At 44.1% G+C, this 15,842-nt stretch overlaps 1 protein-coding gene across 6 annotated transcripts in view; it reads left to right on the forward strand.

Moving 5' to 3' along the window:
• Positions 1 to 15,842, forward strand: part of LOC146808799 (guanylate-binding protein 7-like) — a 343,610-nt gene that overhangs the window by 270,703 nt on the left and 57,065 nt on the right. For all 6 annotated transcript variants that reach the window (XM_085615617.1, XM_085615619.1, XM_085615616.1 and 3 more), the window contains 2 exons: positions 5,232 to 5,431; positions 12,064 to 12,297. In XM_085615617.1, the coding sequence (XP_085471743.1) occupies positions 5,232 to 5,431; positions 12,064 to 12,297 (434 nt within the window). The remainder of the gene's footprint in view (positions 1 to 5,231; positions 5,432 to 12,063; positions 12,298 to 15,842) is intronic.

Genomic DNA, 15,842 nt, shown 5'->3' on the forward strand with positions numbered 1-15,842 from the left:
TTTTCTCAATTTCAGTACACATCAAATTAACATTTGGCATATAGAAGGCAACCATACAATTCACATCCCTCCATTGTTCACAAAGTTCTTGTGTTTCCAGCAACATCAATATGCATCCATTTTAAATCATGGCAGTAAGTCTACATTAAGCACATCCTCCCTCCTCCACCACGGATATATGTTCATTTGGGTTTATTCATTTCCGAGGCCTCGGTATATTCGTTGACCCATCTTGGGCATCGTTAAGCTCTAATTGTAGATCTGTAATTCTTGACCTGAAATATGGGACAAGCTCTCTTGCTAGCTACTTTTCCAGTTTATGATAATGACATAAAGTGAAACTATGGCCCGTTGTAGAAAAACCCAGAGGCACAAAAACCCTCCAGTAGGACTTTGCTTGTGACAACAGCACACATTGTAGTAGAAGCGATTTCGCCAATCCAGACTACAAGCTTAAGCCTTCAATCCTGAAAGAAAGGAAAGCTGTGATAGATTGGAGAGGTGCTACACAAGGGATTAGAGCTCACTATCGTGGAGCTCTGCACGTAGCTCGGCGGCCTTTCTTCCCACAGAACACTCATACATGGCTTTGTACCACTCTCTTCCTGCTCCTTCATTATGGCAACAAAATCACCTCTCAGATCCAGAGGAAATAGACTGCGTTGCTCTCTTCATCCTACGAATGGACCCAACGGCAGTCCTGCGGTTTCTTCAGAGACCATGCCTTGGCCAGTGGCAACTCTGCAGGCTCTACAGAGACCATGACTTGGCCAGTGGCATCATCCAGAGTAAGTCAACGGAGTGCACTCCGACCTACTCAACCTTTGTGGTCTTGGAGAGTCCTTAACAGTATCTTTTAAAAAGTAGTGGTTGAAACTGCTGACATAGTTAAGCAGGCTGGCACTTTACTTCAGCAGTTAATCTATCTTGTTTCTTTCTTTCTTTTTTTTATTTTTAATTCAACACCGATTAGAAGTAGAAGGAATAGATTGTTACATGTAATGTCCATATAGGATAGGTATGTTCCCTATTTCTGGACAGTTTTAACGATACAGCGACATGGTCTTACCATCTAGATAGGCCATAACTCGTGCTGTTTTGTTGTGCTATCAATTTAATCTTGGTCACACTTGGTAGAATTTCTTTGCCCCTCTCCCCCCGCTTCAGGCAGTGCACGTACACCAACTAATCATTTGGAGTAGAGAAATTGGATTGGTGTCCTGTGAGCCTCTGCCTAACGTAACCCGGAAAACACCCACGTTAGGAACAGACAAACCTGCCAGACACAACAGGTGCCCCCCCCCACCCCCCCCATTCCCGGCCCAGAGCATACATGGACAAGCAATAGTCTTTAATTTGTATTAGAATTAGTGCCAGTGCCCAAAGCTCTGCTCAGAAACTTTTGACTGGTACTTTTGAACACTGGCACGCCCAATGCCAAGGCTGCGTAGTCTTGAACCCACCTTATGGTCATCCATCCACTATGAGACCGTCCCCGCCCCTTTATCTCACTCGAGCAGGCTCCTTCTTTGCCCTTTACAATGGTTTTTATGTCTTTCTCTTCCTCCTTCTTTTCCCTGTGTTTGTTTTCCCCTTTCTTGCTCCCGGTTAATGTCTGATGAAGAGAAATAAATTCCGGTTTCCAAAAATGAGTATCTCTAGGCCCCACCGACAGCCAACAGCTGAAATCAAGCAATTGCAAGCAGACAACGCCCTAACACAAAGGTGCCCCTGACTTATCCTACCCCGTGACCCCAACACAAGCCAGTTTACCTTCTAACACTTTCTGCCTTCTCTGAGTAGGTGAGAAATGTCGTTAGTTTTCTCCCCTGAATCGGGGAAAACCACAAGTAAAGGATTCAGTATTTCCAGGTCTGTTTGTTTGTTCAACCATTCTGGTCAGAATCTGGTGCAAGGATAACCAACCTGAAAAGGAATATCCGCCGGCAATACCCCCACAACAAAATACACTGAGCCCATAATGTGGGCCTGTGTGTGCTGTTGGTTAGATTTTCTCACGCGAATCGTAAAATGTGAAGTTTCTCCTTTTAGCTAGCTTACATAAATGTTATCTGCTCACTGTACTATTTGATAATCTTTGCAGTGAGGTTCATTCTGGCTGATGTTGATATCAATCTCCATATTTAATTGAGAAAATATAATATTTATCTCCTATTTTGTGGTTTAGTTATTGTACTGATAAACGCTGTTGAGGTTTGGCACGGAGGATCATCTGAGAACCGGGGGTCATGGGATGAGCTGAACAGTGACAATGGCCAGAAGGGCGAACATGGCATTCTTCACGGTTACCACATCGTTGTGGATAACTAAGTTGGCAAGATGTTTGTGTACCTTGGTGAAGCTGCCCTGTAGATGTTGGCTGCTTTACCATTGACAGGTGGGTTATATTGGGTGTGCTTGGGTGGCATACAGAGTTGGAATAGGTGCAAGATTATTTGAGCATCCATTGAGATATGGAGAGGACACACATGGCAACATTTAAGTGAGTAGATCTTTACAAGGCCCTAACATGGCCAAGCACACTCTTGTTGTGTCCATCTGCCCTTTGCTCTGGGCTAAGAAGCCATTTGGGAGTGATCAATGTACAGCAGAAAGGGGACATGAAAGTATCACTGCTGGGTCCACATTGACTTCATGTTAAAGGACGGTCGGAGAAGAAAGCTCCAGTGGGCGTTTGGTTGGTTGGTTGGCTGGATGGTGGTTTATGTGGTCCTGCATCACAGTGGCATCTGCACAGGCCTGAGGTTTGTGGGTCCATGTTGCCTTCTTTTTAAGGGTCTATCAATATTGAGACTGGTTGATTCTAGTTAATTTTTGATGTGGTTTGTCCATGACACTATACTGCTCTGATGTCAGGATGAAACACTGTTGCTTACAAGGGTATAACAAACACAAGATGATAGAGTGCTGAAACGTTTCAACCCCCAGTCACAGATCTGGATTTAATCCACCGTTCTTTTGCTTACTATGCCACCCCAGTTTGGACCCAGCCTTATGCAAATCGGTCTTGACTCTGTTCCTCATGAGAACAGTCCAGCCTGAACTGCCAGGCCAGGTCCTCCCTGGACTGGAAACAAGCATACTGAGACTGGTTTTGGGGTCTCGCCCCTCATCAGCAAGGCTAGCTTGAATCCAGTGGTACAGCGAGCAAGGGGCCCACATCTAAGCATACCCTTGGCCACTTAGGGCGAACATTGCAAACACAACAAGATGATAAACCAGTCCCTGGATGCTTGTTTCCGGTCCAGGGAGGACCTGGCTTGGCAGTTCGGGCGGGACCTTTCCCATGCATATGGCTGGATCTAATCTGGGGTGGAATGGTGACCAAAAGAACGATGGATTTAGCCCAGATCTCTTGACTGGGGATGAATGTTTGATTTGCTCTGCATTCCTTCCATCATCTGTGTCTTTTGCTTATATGGGCATACCAGTGATGTTCACACTTTTCTCCATTCTTCTTTGTTGTGCTAAGCGTAATCTAGAACCAGAAAAAAACATGACCTATGCAGGCTGAGCACAATCTCAAACAGTGTGTTTTCTGGGTTGGACTGTTCTGTCCTCTCCTTACCTACAGAAAGCCTAGAATCAAGAGGGCAGGGCAGCAGTATGCACTTCCTCCTGATAGGATCATTTCAATCTTTAGTTGACTCTACCCCTTGATCTACTAACTCATATTTTTTCTGTACCTCGAAGAGTGTACGTGCATCATTCGAGGGTCCTGGGAACTGGTGACACCCTTTAAGTGCCCTAAAGAATAGGGAACTGAACTCGCAAGCTTAAGGAAAGAAGCTTCCTTGAGAACAAGAATATTATTGCTAGGCATGGTTGACTGAAACGAAGTGGTGCACACTGCACACTTCGATATACTAAGACCTTAAGGGAGTCCAGTGGCTCTGCAAACCAGCTGGCCGGACCAACCAAGGTACTGAAAGAGGTCATGTGTGTTGAAGTACTCAAAAGGCTTTCCAAGAGTGCAGATGCTGTGAGCCTGCGTTGTTTCTAACCTGCTTTGTGCCTACATGACTTTAGGGAGACCCAGTTATATCTCATTAGAGTCCCAAACTAACCCGAAATACTTTCTCTGCATCCCACTAGTTTGGAACTGAGTCTAAGTATGTCCCAATGGATGAGACTGTGCTGTGCGTGTTATATTATATTCTGTAGACTACAGCTGGGCACCGTGATCCTTGAACACATATTGCTGGCCCAGTGGTTTTTAGGGATATTGTATCTCAAAGGTACTCTTGGACCCTGAAAAACAATTTGACATTACAAGCTGGCGAACGTTTGAATTGCTGGTAGCCCCCTCCTAAATTTGGACACCAAAATATTTGAACTTGCCTTTTGACTTTCAAACTAAGTTTGATTGATTTTGGTGCAAATCTGTGATGGTGGAGGGGTGTTCCTTTTACAGTTATAACCAGTCCTACTAGGAAATGTAGCCATTCTTTATTCTTACACCTGAACCAAGCACGAAACAAGGACAGACGACAGATAGATCATCTACCTCTTTTGACTGAAAGTTCTCCAAAGGCTACAGAGAACATCCAAATCTTTTCGCTATATGATAACAATGACCATTGTCTAGTAAGTACCTTCTAGGAGGTGCTAGCATCTTTGGGTTTTGTGTGTATAATATTTAAAGTGCCTCATTTTATTGACCTGTATTTGCTCTGACTGACATTGTGTTAGTGTTATTTACCATGTGTTGCTTTGGTTGTTTTCAACTCACTACCACCTCCTATGGTAAGCATTGATTGCTTGAATTTGCTGCCCCTAGTGGGTTAAGTACCTAAAACTTAGTTGTTCTGTGAGAGTGTATTAGTAGTTGTGGCAGTGAAAGACTAATGCCAAATAACTGTGTCCACCATAGCTACTGCTCAGTAATCTTTCAGTGCCACAGGAATTACAAATCAGGCCTCAAGCATGGACTATACTTGTAAAACCTAAATGTCTATATTTATGTGATCTTAATTATTCTTTTTGTTTTCAGATCAGAGGCTTAAACCTCTTTTATGAAAAATATTATTATTTCTCACATGGGGGGGAGGGGGAGTAATCTGATTTGCATTGCCATTTCTGTCTTACTTCCAACCATGTTTATGTTGGGTAGGTATGTCGATGTGTTAACCAACTCACCTCTTAATTCCACGTGCTATTTTTGTGTCCAAGATGGAGCTGGACATCTTTTCCTTAACCAGCGTGTTGAGCTATGTGACGGAGCTGACCGAACGCATCAAGGTGAGGTCTGCCAGAAGTGAGGGTACCCTAGAAGAAGAGGACTCTGAGTTCATAAGCTTCTTTCCAGCATTCGTGTGGGCAGTACGTGACTTCACCCTGGGCCTGGAGCTGAATGGGAGGGCGATCAATGAGGATGAGTACCTGGAAAACGCATTGAAGCTGCATCCAGGTAGAGTGTTCCACTACTTCAATTGGCTCTACGACAGAACAACGCAGGGAAATACATTGCATGCCTTAACCATGCATATTTTACCCTGCATTTTTTTACAACTCATATGCTTTTACAACATATGCCATTACCACACATTTGTTTATATATATAAAAACAATGTATTTATTGGGGGAGACCCCGCACAATGCCTCAACCTACCTTAAAGGCGTGGTATAGGCATGCACTGTGAAAACATACATGGGGTTAAAACATGCGTGCTAAAAAATGCGTGGTAAAGACACAGCATGGTAAAAAAACTTGTTGTAAAGGTTGTTTCTCCCTTCAAATGAGTCCCTACCTCCGCATGACAGTGCTGTAAGTCATGTGCGCGAGAGAAGAGGAAGGACTTGCATTGATAATCTTTGCCACCCCAGACCTCATCTTAACAGGAAAAAAGCAACCAGAGACTGATTTCAGCCTAGTTCAACCTTGTGAGAGAGGAGTAGCTTCAGTCATGTGGCACAGTGAACACGGGGCTCACAACTGAGCATACCTATTGTTGCACAACAGAAAACTTTGCTCACTGTGCCACAGGACTCAAGCTTTGTATCACTGATAAGTAGAGGTCTAGCGTCGCTTGTGATCATATCTGGACGGGACCAGGGCTGGCAGTTTGAGCTTGACTGTTACTGTTGCATTAACTTGTTTGCATATGAGTAGTCTCTGTCAGGAGTGGCATAGTGGGTGAAAAATGATGGACTGGAATGCGTCCTGAACACCCACTTGTGGCTGAGATTAATTCAAGCCTTCTATCATCTTTTTATTTATTGCAGACCTAAACAAAACCCGCCTACTTGGAAGAGGGTCGGGAACCCACCTATGGGTATGCCCAGACGTGGGTCCCTTGCTCACTGTCCCACTGGATTCAAGCTAGCCTGGCTGATGAAGGGTGACATACCCCGAAACCGGTCCGGAGATGCTTGTTTCCGGTCCAGGGAGGACCTGGCTTGGCAGTTCGGTCTGGACTGTTCCCATGAGCCATAGGGTCAAGACTGATTTGCATATGGCAGGATCCAAACTGGGGGGGCGTAGTGGGCAAAAGAACGATGGATTTAACCCAGATCTCTTGACTGGGAAGAATGTTTGAATCATTCAGCATTCTGTCCATCATCTGTTGCAGTTACGGGAACCCACCTAGAGCCTTACCTTTATTGTAGGCACCTGTGTCACAGCATTTTCCCAGAATTAACCCGCACAGTGGTTTTTTCCTTTCAACCTACATTGTCATCATCTGCCATCCTCATGGAGTCATTGGGTCATTATTTCATGGCCGTGATACTGTGACAGAAACTCTAGCCTTCCATAACAGCTTGCATCTTTCTAGAGTTTAAACGTAACAATTCAACACGCTCGACTCTTTTAAGGCAATTTCTGCTTACTCTGAGCCATCATTAATATGCACCCACTCTATCGTCACACACTCATATACAGTTGAGTCCCACTTTTTACTAAACCGATTTATGTATCCCATACCTTGCGTGCACCATAAACCCTCCTCTCCTCGTCTCTTACTTACCCATTACACTGTGCAGCGTATTTATTCTCCATGATCACGAACATTAAAATGAGCTTGGATTTGCTCCAATCAGCCTCAGTGCCAGTGTCATTCTAACAAATACAACCTAGCAGTCTATCTCCTGTCCCGCATCCGGAGTGGAATTTATACATGCATATAAGAATGCTAACCTCTCCTGTACGCCATCTGGCCCTTTTGGACTGCAAATCAAACGTAACATTTCATAGTTCTTCCTGTCGTGTCCGACATCATCCTTCAACTACTCCCTCAGTACTTATCCTCGGTGCTTCAAATCTCCCTTTTCCCACCTTTTCCCAAGAATCTGCAGCTAGCCAATTGAACCGAACATATCGCCCTAATTGACGAATCCCCCTCTTTTGTAAAATATTGTCACGTCTTGTCTTTTGTAAAATCTTGTCACATCTTTTCTTTGTCCCCTCTATCTAATTTCGCACCACCTGTACCATAATCAGCCCCTTTCTGTCTGTATTTTTTTAACTCTTCACTGCACTGAAACTGGTCTTTTTCAGTTCATCACATCTTCTTACTATGATAAACCATCTTCTATACTCCAACTCCCCAGCCTCTTCACTGTAATATATACATTGACTACAACACGCTTAATCTGTAGTCAATAGTATAGGCATTATAAACTAAGTACTAAACATGGTCTACTCTCACGGTACTTTATTCTATTCCTCCGCCACAGAGTTCACTAGGGCTTGGTTATTCGCTCTCTCCTTCGTCCCTGTGCACTAGCCTTTTGATAGTTATCTTGTTGTCTTTGACTTCGCTTATAATATTCATGATGACGATGGGCAAATACAGTTTCCTTCCCAAATTTCCCCCTAATATCCAATCCACAGTCTCAGAATGCCTCTAGCTGAGAAACACTGGATGACTTTTTGTTGTAATGTAGTAAGTCCAGAAGCCGATGGGTAGAATCAAGATGAAGGTTTATTGTTCTTAGATGGGCTAGATGTAGATCTGTAATCAGCCCCCTGCTGCTCAGCCCATACTCCAACTGACACTCCACATCCAGGCATCCTCACATCACCATGCACACCAACATTCCACAGCACCTTCACACTGGCTGAGCAGCAAGGGCAGAGAAGCAGGAAAGATGCTTTATACCATAAACCAGACACAACACTTTTGTTCTCTCATGCTCATCTCTTCTAAAACAATATTTGTTTACTTTACCTGCAACCTTCGCATAACCTACGTTGACAAACAAAAAACACCTTTTCTCCCGTAAACGTCTTTGTACTGCCTCTTAATGCCACTGATTCCAGCTACTTGGTCCTTACCACTGGAGTAGATCCCCTAAAACAGGAAAATGGACATAACCAATCATTGTTTACTCTGCTGCATTTGAGTGTTCAAAACGGTTTTGCTTTTGAACACTTTTGGTAGATTTTCAGCAGACTCTGCTTAAATTTTAATTCCCCATGATGCTCCTCCTTACTTCCAGGACTCAGAAACTCGAACAAAGGGTAGCGCTGTAGCTTTATACATCCTCCCAAATGTTCCAGGTCCCTGCTGCTCAGCGGGTGGGTGAAATCATCTAGAATGTAGAGAGTGTTTATGGGATTGGAGAGTCAGTTGGAGATATGGCTGGGCAGCAGGATGCTGCTCCTGGTGGGGTTAAGCTTTCTACTTATCTACAAGAAACTAAGATCTAATAAACCTACTTATCGTCTACACTACGGCTTCTGGACTTTGATTGCAACACTGGTAACGATCTAGGAAAGAAACTACGCGTGAAGAACTTGACGATAAGTTGGGTGAATGTTGCATTCAATAATAAGCTGATCCAAATGTGAAGAACGGTACATTTATTAGATGCACAGAAGACACGGCCTTGGTGATCCCTTAACAGCCAGCAGACAACTGACCAGTCAGGAATGCACCTATGTCATCAAGCATTACAACGCTAGAACTTGGGTATTAGAATACCCCCTTAAAGAGATAAGCTCTCAACTAAATACAACACATCTTCTCCCCTTTAATTAATTTGAACAACACATTGTATAACTCTAAACACATTATGTAATGTGGCCAGTAAACAAAGTACAACATCCTGAAAGCAAAAATGTAAAAATCCAGACAAGGGAGGTACAACTTTACCTCATGTCACCACACACATCATCTTGGAGATAGCTGGATGGAAACCTGGGCCTTTGAGAAAGCATTCTACTGCTGACCCTCCCAACACCATCACCACAATTACCTGTAACATTACTTGACATTCCACCCAACACATCTTCATCACTCATCAACATAAAAGGATTACAAGTACCATTTGCCTTTCCAAACTCTTCGGTCCCGCCACATCTTACATTTTTCTTGTAAAGTGCCACTCTCCTCATATTTCCCTTTTCGCCATTATACAAAATAACATACCCATCATGTACACTCCTTACCCTGTACGAACCACAAAACATTGTGAGACCACTGCCTATGCGACCAGGTTTGACTTTTACCCAATCATTCTCTTTTATACCACTTCTCTGCTTCAATGCCTCATCTTGGTTTACTTTGTTCCCTTCTAAGTTTGCCAAACCCAAACATCCTTTCATCCAAACCGGCACCATTTTTGTACTAGCCTTCTGTCCTCTTATAATACAAAAAGGATTTTTTTTAGTCACTCTATTCTCTGTGGTACGATAAGCCCAAACCAAATCAGCAACCATATCTCTCACATTCACCCTGTTCTCAATTTCCATCTGGATAACACCTTTTACCATGCGGTTGGCTCGCTCAACAATGCCATTTCCCTGTGGGTTGTACAATGAGGTGCTTGAGTGTATAATCCCACATGCCTTTAAATACATGGCCATTTCTACTGACGTAAGTTCAGTGCAATTGTCAGTGACTAACTTAACCGGATAACCCTGTTCCTTAAAAATCTCATCTAACACACGGATGGTGTTTTTTGTGCTAACTTCACGCAAAAACATCACAACAAGCCATTTTGAGGAAACCTCAGCCATGCCCATGCCAGATCTCAACTCAGTACTTATACACCCTAAAGGTCCAATAAAATCTAAACACACAGCATGCCACGGCAAACCAGGGTCTTCTATCACACCCATTTCTGCTTGACCTCCAATCTTTAATCTTTTCTCACTTTCTCTGCAGTCAACACATTGCTCCACCCACTCAGAAATTTGTTGGTCCGTGACAGGCCACCAAAAATGTTCTCGTATCCTTTTCTTGGTAAGAGATTGACCCAAGTGACCTTCATGAGCCATTTTAAACAAAGCAAACCTCAACTCTTGTGGAGGGGCAAATGTATCATCTTTCATGATTACATTCTCACCACAAATAGATAAATCATCTAAGACTTTTACAAATGACCTCACAGCAACCGGAAGGGTACTTTCACGCCTACCCCCCTTCACAATCAAATCCATACCCTGTTGTAAAACTCCATCCTTGGACATGCATTCTTGCCATAGTTGTTTATAGATTGCTCCATTGCTCGCTTCAACCAACTCCTCTTCAAAAGCCTCGCCACCCTCTCTTTCAAAAGATTCAACTTCCACTTTATCTACCTCAAACCAAGGTAGTGGCAACCTGGATAAACCATCAGCTTTTTTATTGTTTGATCTCTTTTGCTTGTTTCCGTGGGGTGGTAATATGTTGTTGTTGGACATTTTGCTCTTCGTCCTTTTGAAGTTTTAGTTGTTTCCTAAGGGTGGCGGGGATGTGTTGTGTGCCATTTCCTGTTGTGGCTCCATGCCATCTCATCGATTCTTCTTCATTATTGTATCCATTGTCATGGGAGGATTTCCTCAATTACCATCTTACGTCATATGATATTTTCTTTTGGAAAATTGTATTGTTTATATATAAAGAGAGGAGATGTGTTGTAGCTTAATACATCCTCCCCAGTGTTCCAGGTTGCTGCTGCTCACCCAGTGTGTGAGGTCATCTAGAATGCAGAGTGTTTGTGTGATTGGAGTGTTGGTTGGAGATATGGCAGGATGCTGCTCCTGATGGGGTTTACTTTCTACTTATCTACACGAAACTAAGATCTATTAAACCTACTTATACTCTACTCATCTATACAGCTTCTAGACTTTGATTGCAATAGGCAGATATTTGGTGAGTAACGTAATACACATGTAACATTCTTTCTGGTGCCTTTACTTTTACTGAATTAAGTCTGTAAACGAAACAAATACCCGAAACATGAGTATTGCTGGAGATTGTCCCTATTCCAATGAGCTAGGACCTTCTGCTGTATTTTATAGGATTCTTCGTTTTCACTTTCATTCATTTCTCATGTGTAAATAAATACCTATAAATAGCTGAAAGTGAACACTGAATGGGATCACTGCACCAAAGGGTGTAATTTTCAACCCTGCTACTTTCTAGAGTAAGCATTGACAGCTCAGCCTCACCACCCCTAATACTGAAGGTTACAAAGAAGATCTCGGGTTAGTTTTAGAGAGTACAATGGTGTCTGATTTCCTGGCTCACCAGTAATCTAAGATTGTACTCACTGGCTGTCTAGACACAGAGAAGGGAACTTACAATACTTTACATGGGGCTGTCAGACGTACATACAGTGTTTGAGATGAGCAAACAGTGCAAGCTCGAGTATGGAAATGGGGATTTTAGAGCCATCTTTACTTTTAAAACCTGCTGGTGCCTTTTTGACCTCTGACACCAGGAGTAGCAAGAACAGTACCAGTAGTACAAAAGGGAAAGCCAACGTTTGCAGCTGCTACCCCAATTGATATCTGCAAACTGGGAAAATTCCCCTAGTGATGTCTTCAAACTGAACACAATATTCTAGTCGAAACCTGACTGGTTTATTGTACATTGATGACAAACTTATTGTTCTATTTGTTAATCCTCTGAGTGTCTCAAAGTGTGGTGGGCTATAGTTTAGAGGCAAATCTACAATACTGCTATCTATGATCCTTTCCTTCCTCAAGGGGTGCATGCTCGGCTTCGAGAGCTGATATTTAAGTTCTCTTTGTTACTTTGAAAGGTTGCTTTTTCTGCTGCCCACTGTGATACCCCAAAGGTTGCCTCATTGGTCTTTCTCATTCCTCAGACGCAGATTCTAAAAGAAACATGCCCAAGCAGTACATTCGACGTTACTTCCCCACACGTAAGTGCTTTGTGTTTGACTGCCCAGCCAACAAGAAGAAACTGGCCATCATTGAGACTCTACAAGACGATGAGCTGGAACCCGATTTTGTGACCCAAACTCAGAAGTTCTGCCGTTACATTCATAGCAACGCCAACACCAAAACCATCAAAGGGGGCCACATCGTGACTGGCACATGTGAGTATGAGCAGAACAACTCAATGCTTTTTTTGTAAGTCAGTGCACAGATTTGACACTGTACACAGTTGCCTCTATTTTCTACTAGGTGAGCAGAATTAACCAGTTGATTGTTTACATCGCATTGAATACACTGATGGTGACAAGATGGAGAAATAAAGAGACAGTGATTTTCCAAGAACCTCCCAGTATTGGTCAGAGGGTCGAGTCAACATTAGATATCAGAGCCTGGTTACTTCAGTATTTATCAATGTAAAAAAGGAGTTGGGGATATGAAAGGAGGTATTCTGTAGGGCATATAAAAATCTGGGCAGAGCCATCATTTTGAAGAGGGCCGCTCTGCCTAGTAGCGTAAGTGATCGAGAACGCCAGTGTTTCACATCTCGGCAGAAGCGGGCCAGGGGTTTCATGACATTTTCTTCTGTGAAGTGCTCGGCTTGGGGGGGTGATATAAATTCCGAGGTCATTGAAACCCCGTTCCGCTATCCGGATTTCACAGTTTCATGGTAATTTTGGGGGGATGGGCGGGGGCATGTAGGATATCTAGCAATGACTTCGACCAGTTAATAGTGTAGCCAAATGCTTTGCCATAGGACGTGCAAATATCCAGGAGGCAATTTAAGGACCGGGTTGGAGACGTCATATATGATAAAATATCGTCCGCTTATAGCGATATGCGATCTTCCCATCCCATCATCCATTTAAGCCCCTTGATGACTGGGTCTTGACGGATCCAAGCCACTAGCGGCTCCAGGACCATCGCGAATAATAAAGGGGAAAGTAGGCAGCCCTGTCTTGTTCCCTTACCAAGAGGGAAGTCCTTCGAGATGCGACCGTTGACCACAACGTGTGCCATGGGTTTTTGGTATAGAAGGTGTACCCAGGCACAGAATTTGGGCCCAAATCCCGTACGTCTGAGCACTGCAAAGTCACAAACTAAACCACTACTCTAAATACAGTCCTCCATGTCCAGCATAGTTCTTGGCTAAATCGCAATAGTAACTATGCCTTTTTTCACTTCTCCCGCTTGCCCATTGCATCTTTCCTTCCTTGTCTCTCCCCATCTCACTTCCATTTTCTCTCCACTATATCTTTTTCTTGCTCCCAGCACCTTCTTGCCTCACCTGAAGCAGCAATTATGCACCAAATCTTACTACTGTCCTAGGCTTGGCTCTCTGGGAGATACTTTTTTCTTCCTTCTGTGTGTCTTTTCACATAAGCGATGACCAGATATAGCACAGAATATGAGGATTGTATGAGAGGGCCGGTTTCTCATATTTGTGGCGTGCTCCTGTCCTTCTGAACACAGCTGCTTTTTTGCAAAATGTGTACCTTGCATCACACCAGGTGAGAGGTATTTGTTTAGTTTTGAGTTTAGCCGTTGGAATTGTACATGAAACTGAAATTCTCCAGTATTTGGGGTGTCTTTCATAGATTCACATGCCTGAATCATTCCCCGTTGTCGGAATGGGAGTCCCACGGTACATAAAAAGGCAATAATTATGCATCTAATAACCAAAAAACATTGGTAACGTAAAACCAGGAAGTAAAATAGCCTAAGCTATATGAAAAAAGCTTCCACGCCTATGACTATCACAGTCATTATATACAGTCCAAACTGCAGCCAATCAGGCGACAGCACCCACCAGAATGTTCTCCTCAGAGGCTCAGGCTCTCAGATTTTCTCCCTAAGCTCTGCTCAGTACTTCACAGTTTTTTTCTGGGTTTTTGCTTACTTCATATGTTCAAGTTCTAAGAGCTCTCTCTTTAGGCCTTGTGAATCCTGTGCTGTGAAAAGCTCCGGCTATTCTCTGAAGATCCTCACAAGAAGTGTATCTACTGCCTCTATCCGGAACATGAGGTGAGGGATTGTAAGATCTGCAGGACCTTCCCTCAGAAAACCCTCAGGGATAGAGAAGGGCGCCTACTTCTGTGGCTACAGAAGATTAAGGACAAAGATAACCCTTTATCTGAGGTAGAAAGTGCAGCCTCTGGGTCCTCTGTATCCTCCAGAAAGAGGATGGCTGATGAAGAATTATCTTCTCCTGGGGCAAAGGTGTTGAGGAAAGTTCAGCCTGCTAAAGGCTCTGGCTTCTCTTCTTCTACTTCTTCAAAGAAGGCTTCTCCACCTTCCAAATCTAAGCCTGCTACGCCCCCGAGGAAGTCAGGAAAGTATCTGGCACCTAAACGACTTCCTGACAAGGAATTACCTCAGGTAAACATGCCGTCGTCGACGGCTCCTTCGTAGACGATTATCGTCGTCGACGCTACATCAACGTCGACGTTACATTCTCGTCTCTGAGACCGAAGATGATTATGACATCGGCTTAGTCTCCGTCGACGCTGGTCTACGTGGCTGTTAGACCCACCTCATCGACGAAGGAGATTTCATCTCTCGTCTCCGCTCCATTGACAGTAAGGACAAAGAAAATCTCGTCAGCGACTGCTGCGTCGACGCCCACCTCGTCGACGAAGACTTCCTCGTCGACGGCCACCTCGTCGACGAAGACTGCCGCGTTGTCGATGGCTACCCCGTCGACGAAGACTGACTCGTCGACGCCAAAAATTGCCTCGTCGACGAAGATTGCCTCTTCGTCGTCGACCTCCTCGTCGACGAAGATTGCCTCGTTGATGGCTAACATCTTGTCGACGAAAGTTGCCTCGTCGTCGAAGATGGCTTCCTCATCAGCGCACATCTTATTGCCGCCGGCGCACTCGTCGACGCCTCTCTTATCTTCCTGTACAGATTTGCAGGTTTGGACTGCAACATCGGCTTCTGCTTCATCCATCCAGCCTTCGCCAGCGGCTTCTCTACTTCAACGTCGTTGCTCCTCATTGGAAGCCCTGTCACCATTGAAGCTGCCGGAACAGTTATTAGATTCTGAGGAGGAGGATGAATATGGAGAGGATGACAGATTCTGCACTGCAAGGTGTCCATCAGAACTATTTATTAAATACCAGGATGACGACCAGGAGGATGTTCCAGATACTGAGCCTCAAGCTCCACCTCCGGTCACAGTTCCTTCAGCACAAATTCCTTTAGAATTGCTGAACAATTTACAATATATGTTGCAGAACTATTATCGGCGTTTCCCTCCATCAGAATTGGCGGAGTTTCTTCCATCTACCCCTATGCCAAGGGTTCCCATACCCTCTTTCCAATCTCCCAGACCACCTTCTCCACTGCCATCTCGTCATTCCCATGATGCAAATACAACTGATGATGACAGGGAAGAGGGAGAGGTGGATGACCATTCAGTGTTGTTGGAGTGGGACGAATACCAAATCCAAACTCCGTCACCGTCCGCTCCAGCCCCCGTGGACTCTCCTCCGGTGGATATTGGAAGTTTCATCTCCTTATGGAGAGGGCAACAAAGAGATTTCTCATCCCTATGGAGGCAAAGAAAGATGACTGCTTTCTTTACGATTTTAAGGTCCAACCAAGAAAACAGATCAGGACAATTCCAATAATAGATTTTATCTGGCAAGAAGGCTTAAAAATCATGGCGACACCAAACTCCCTTCCAGCAGTCTTGCCTCGGTTG

Source organism: Triturus cristatus, chromosome 7 (genome assembly GCF_964204655.1).
Source record: "Triturus cristatus chromosome 7, aTriCri1.1, whole genome shotgun sequence".
NCBI lineage: Eukaryota > Metazoa > Chordata > Amphibia > Caudata > Salamandridae > Triturus > Triturus cristatus.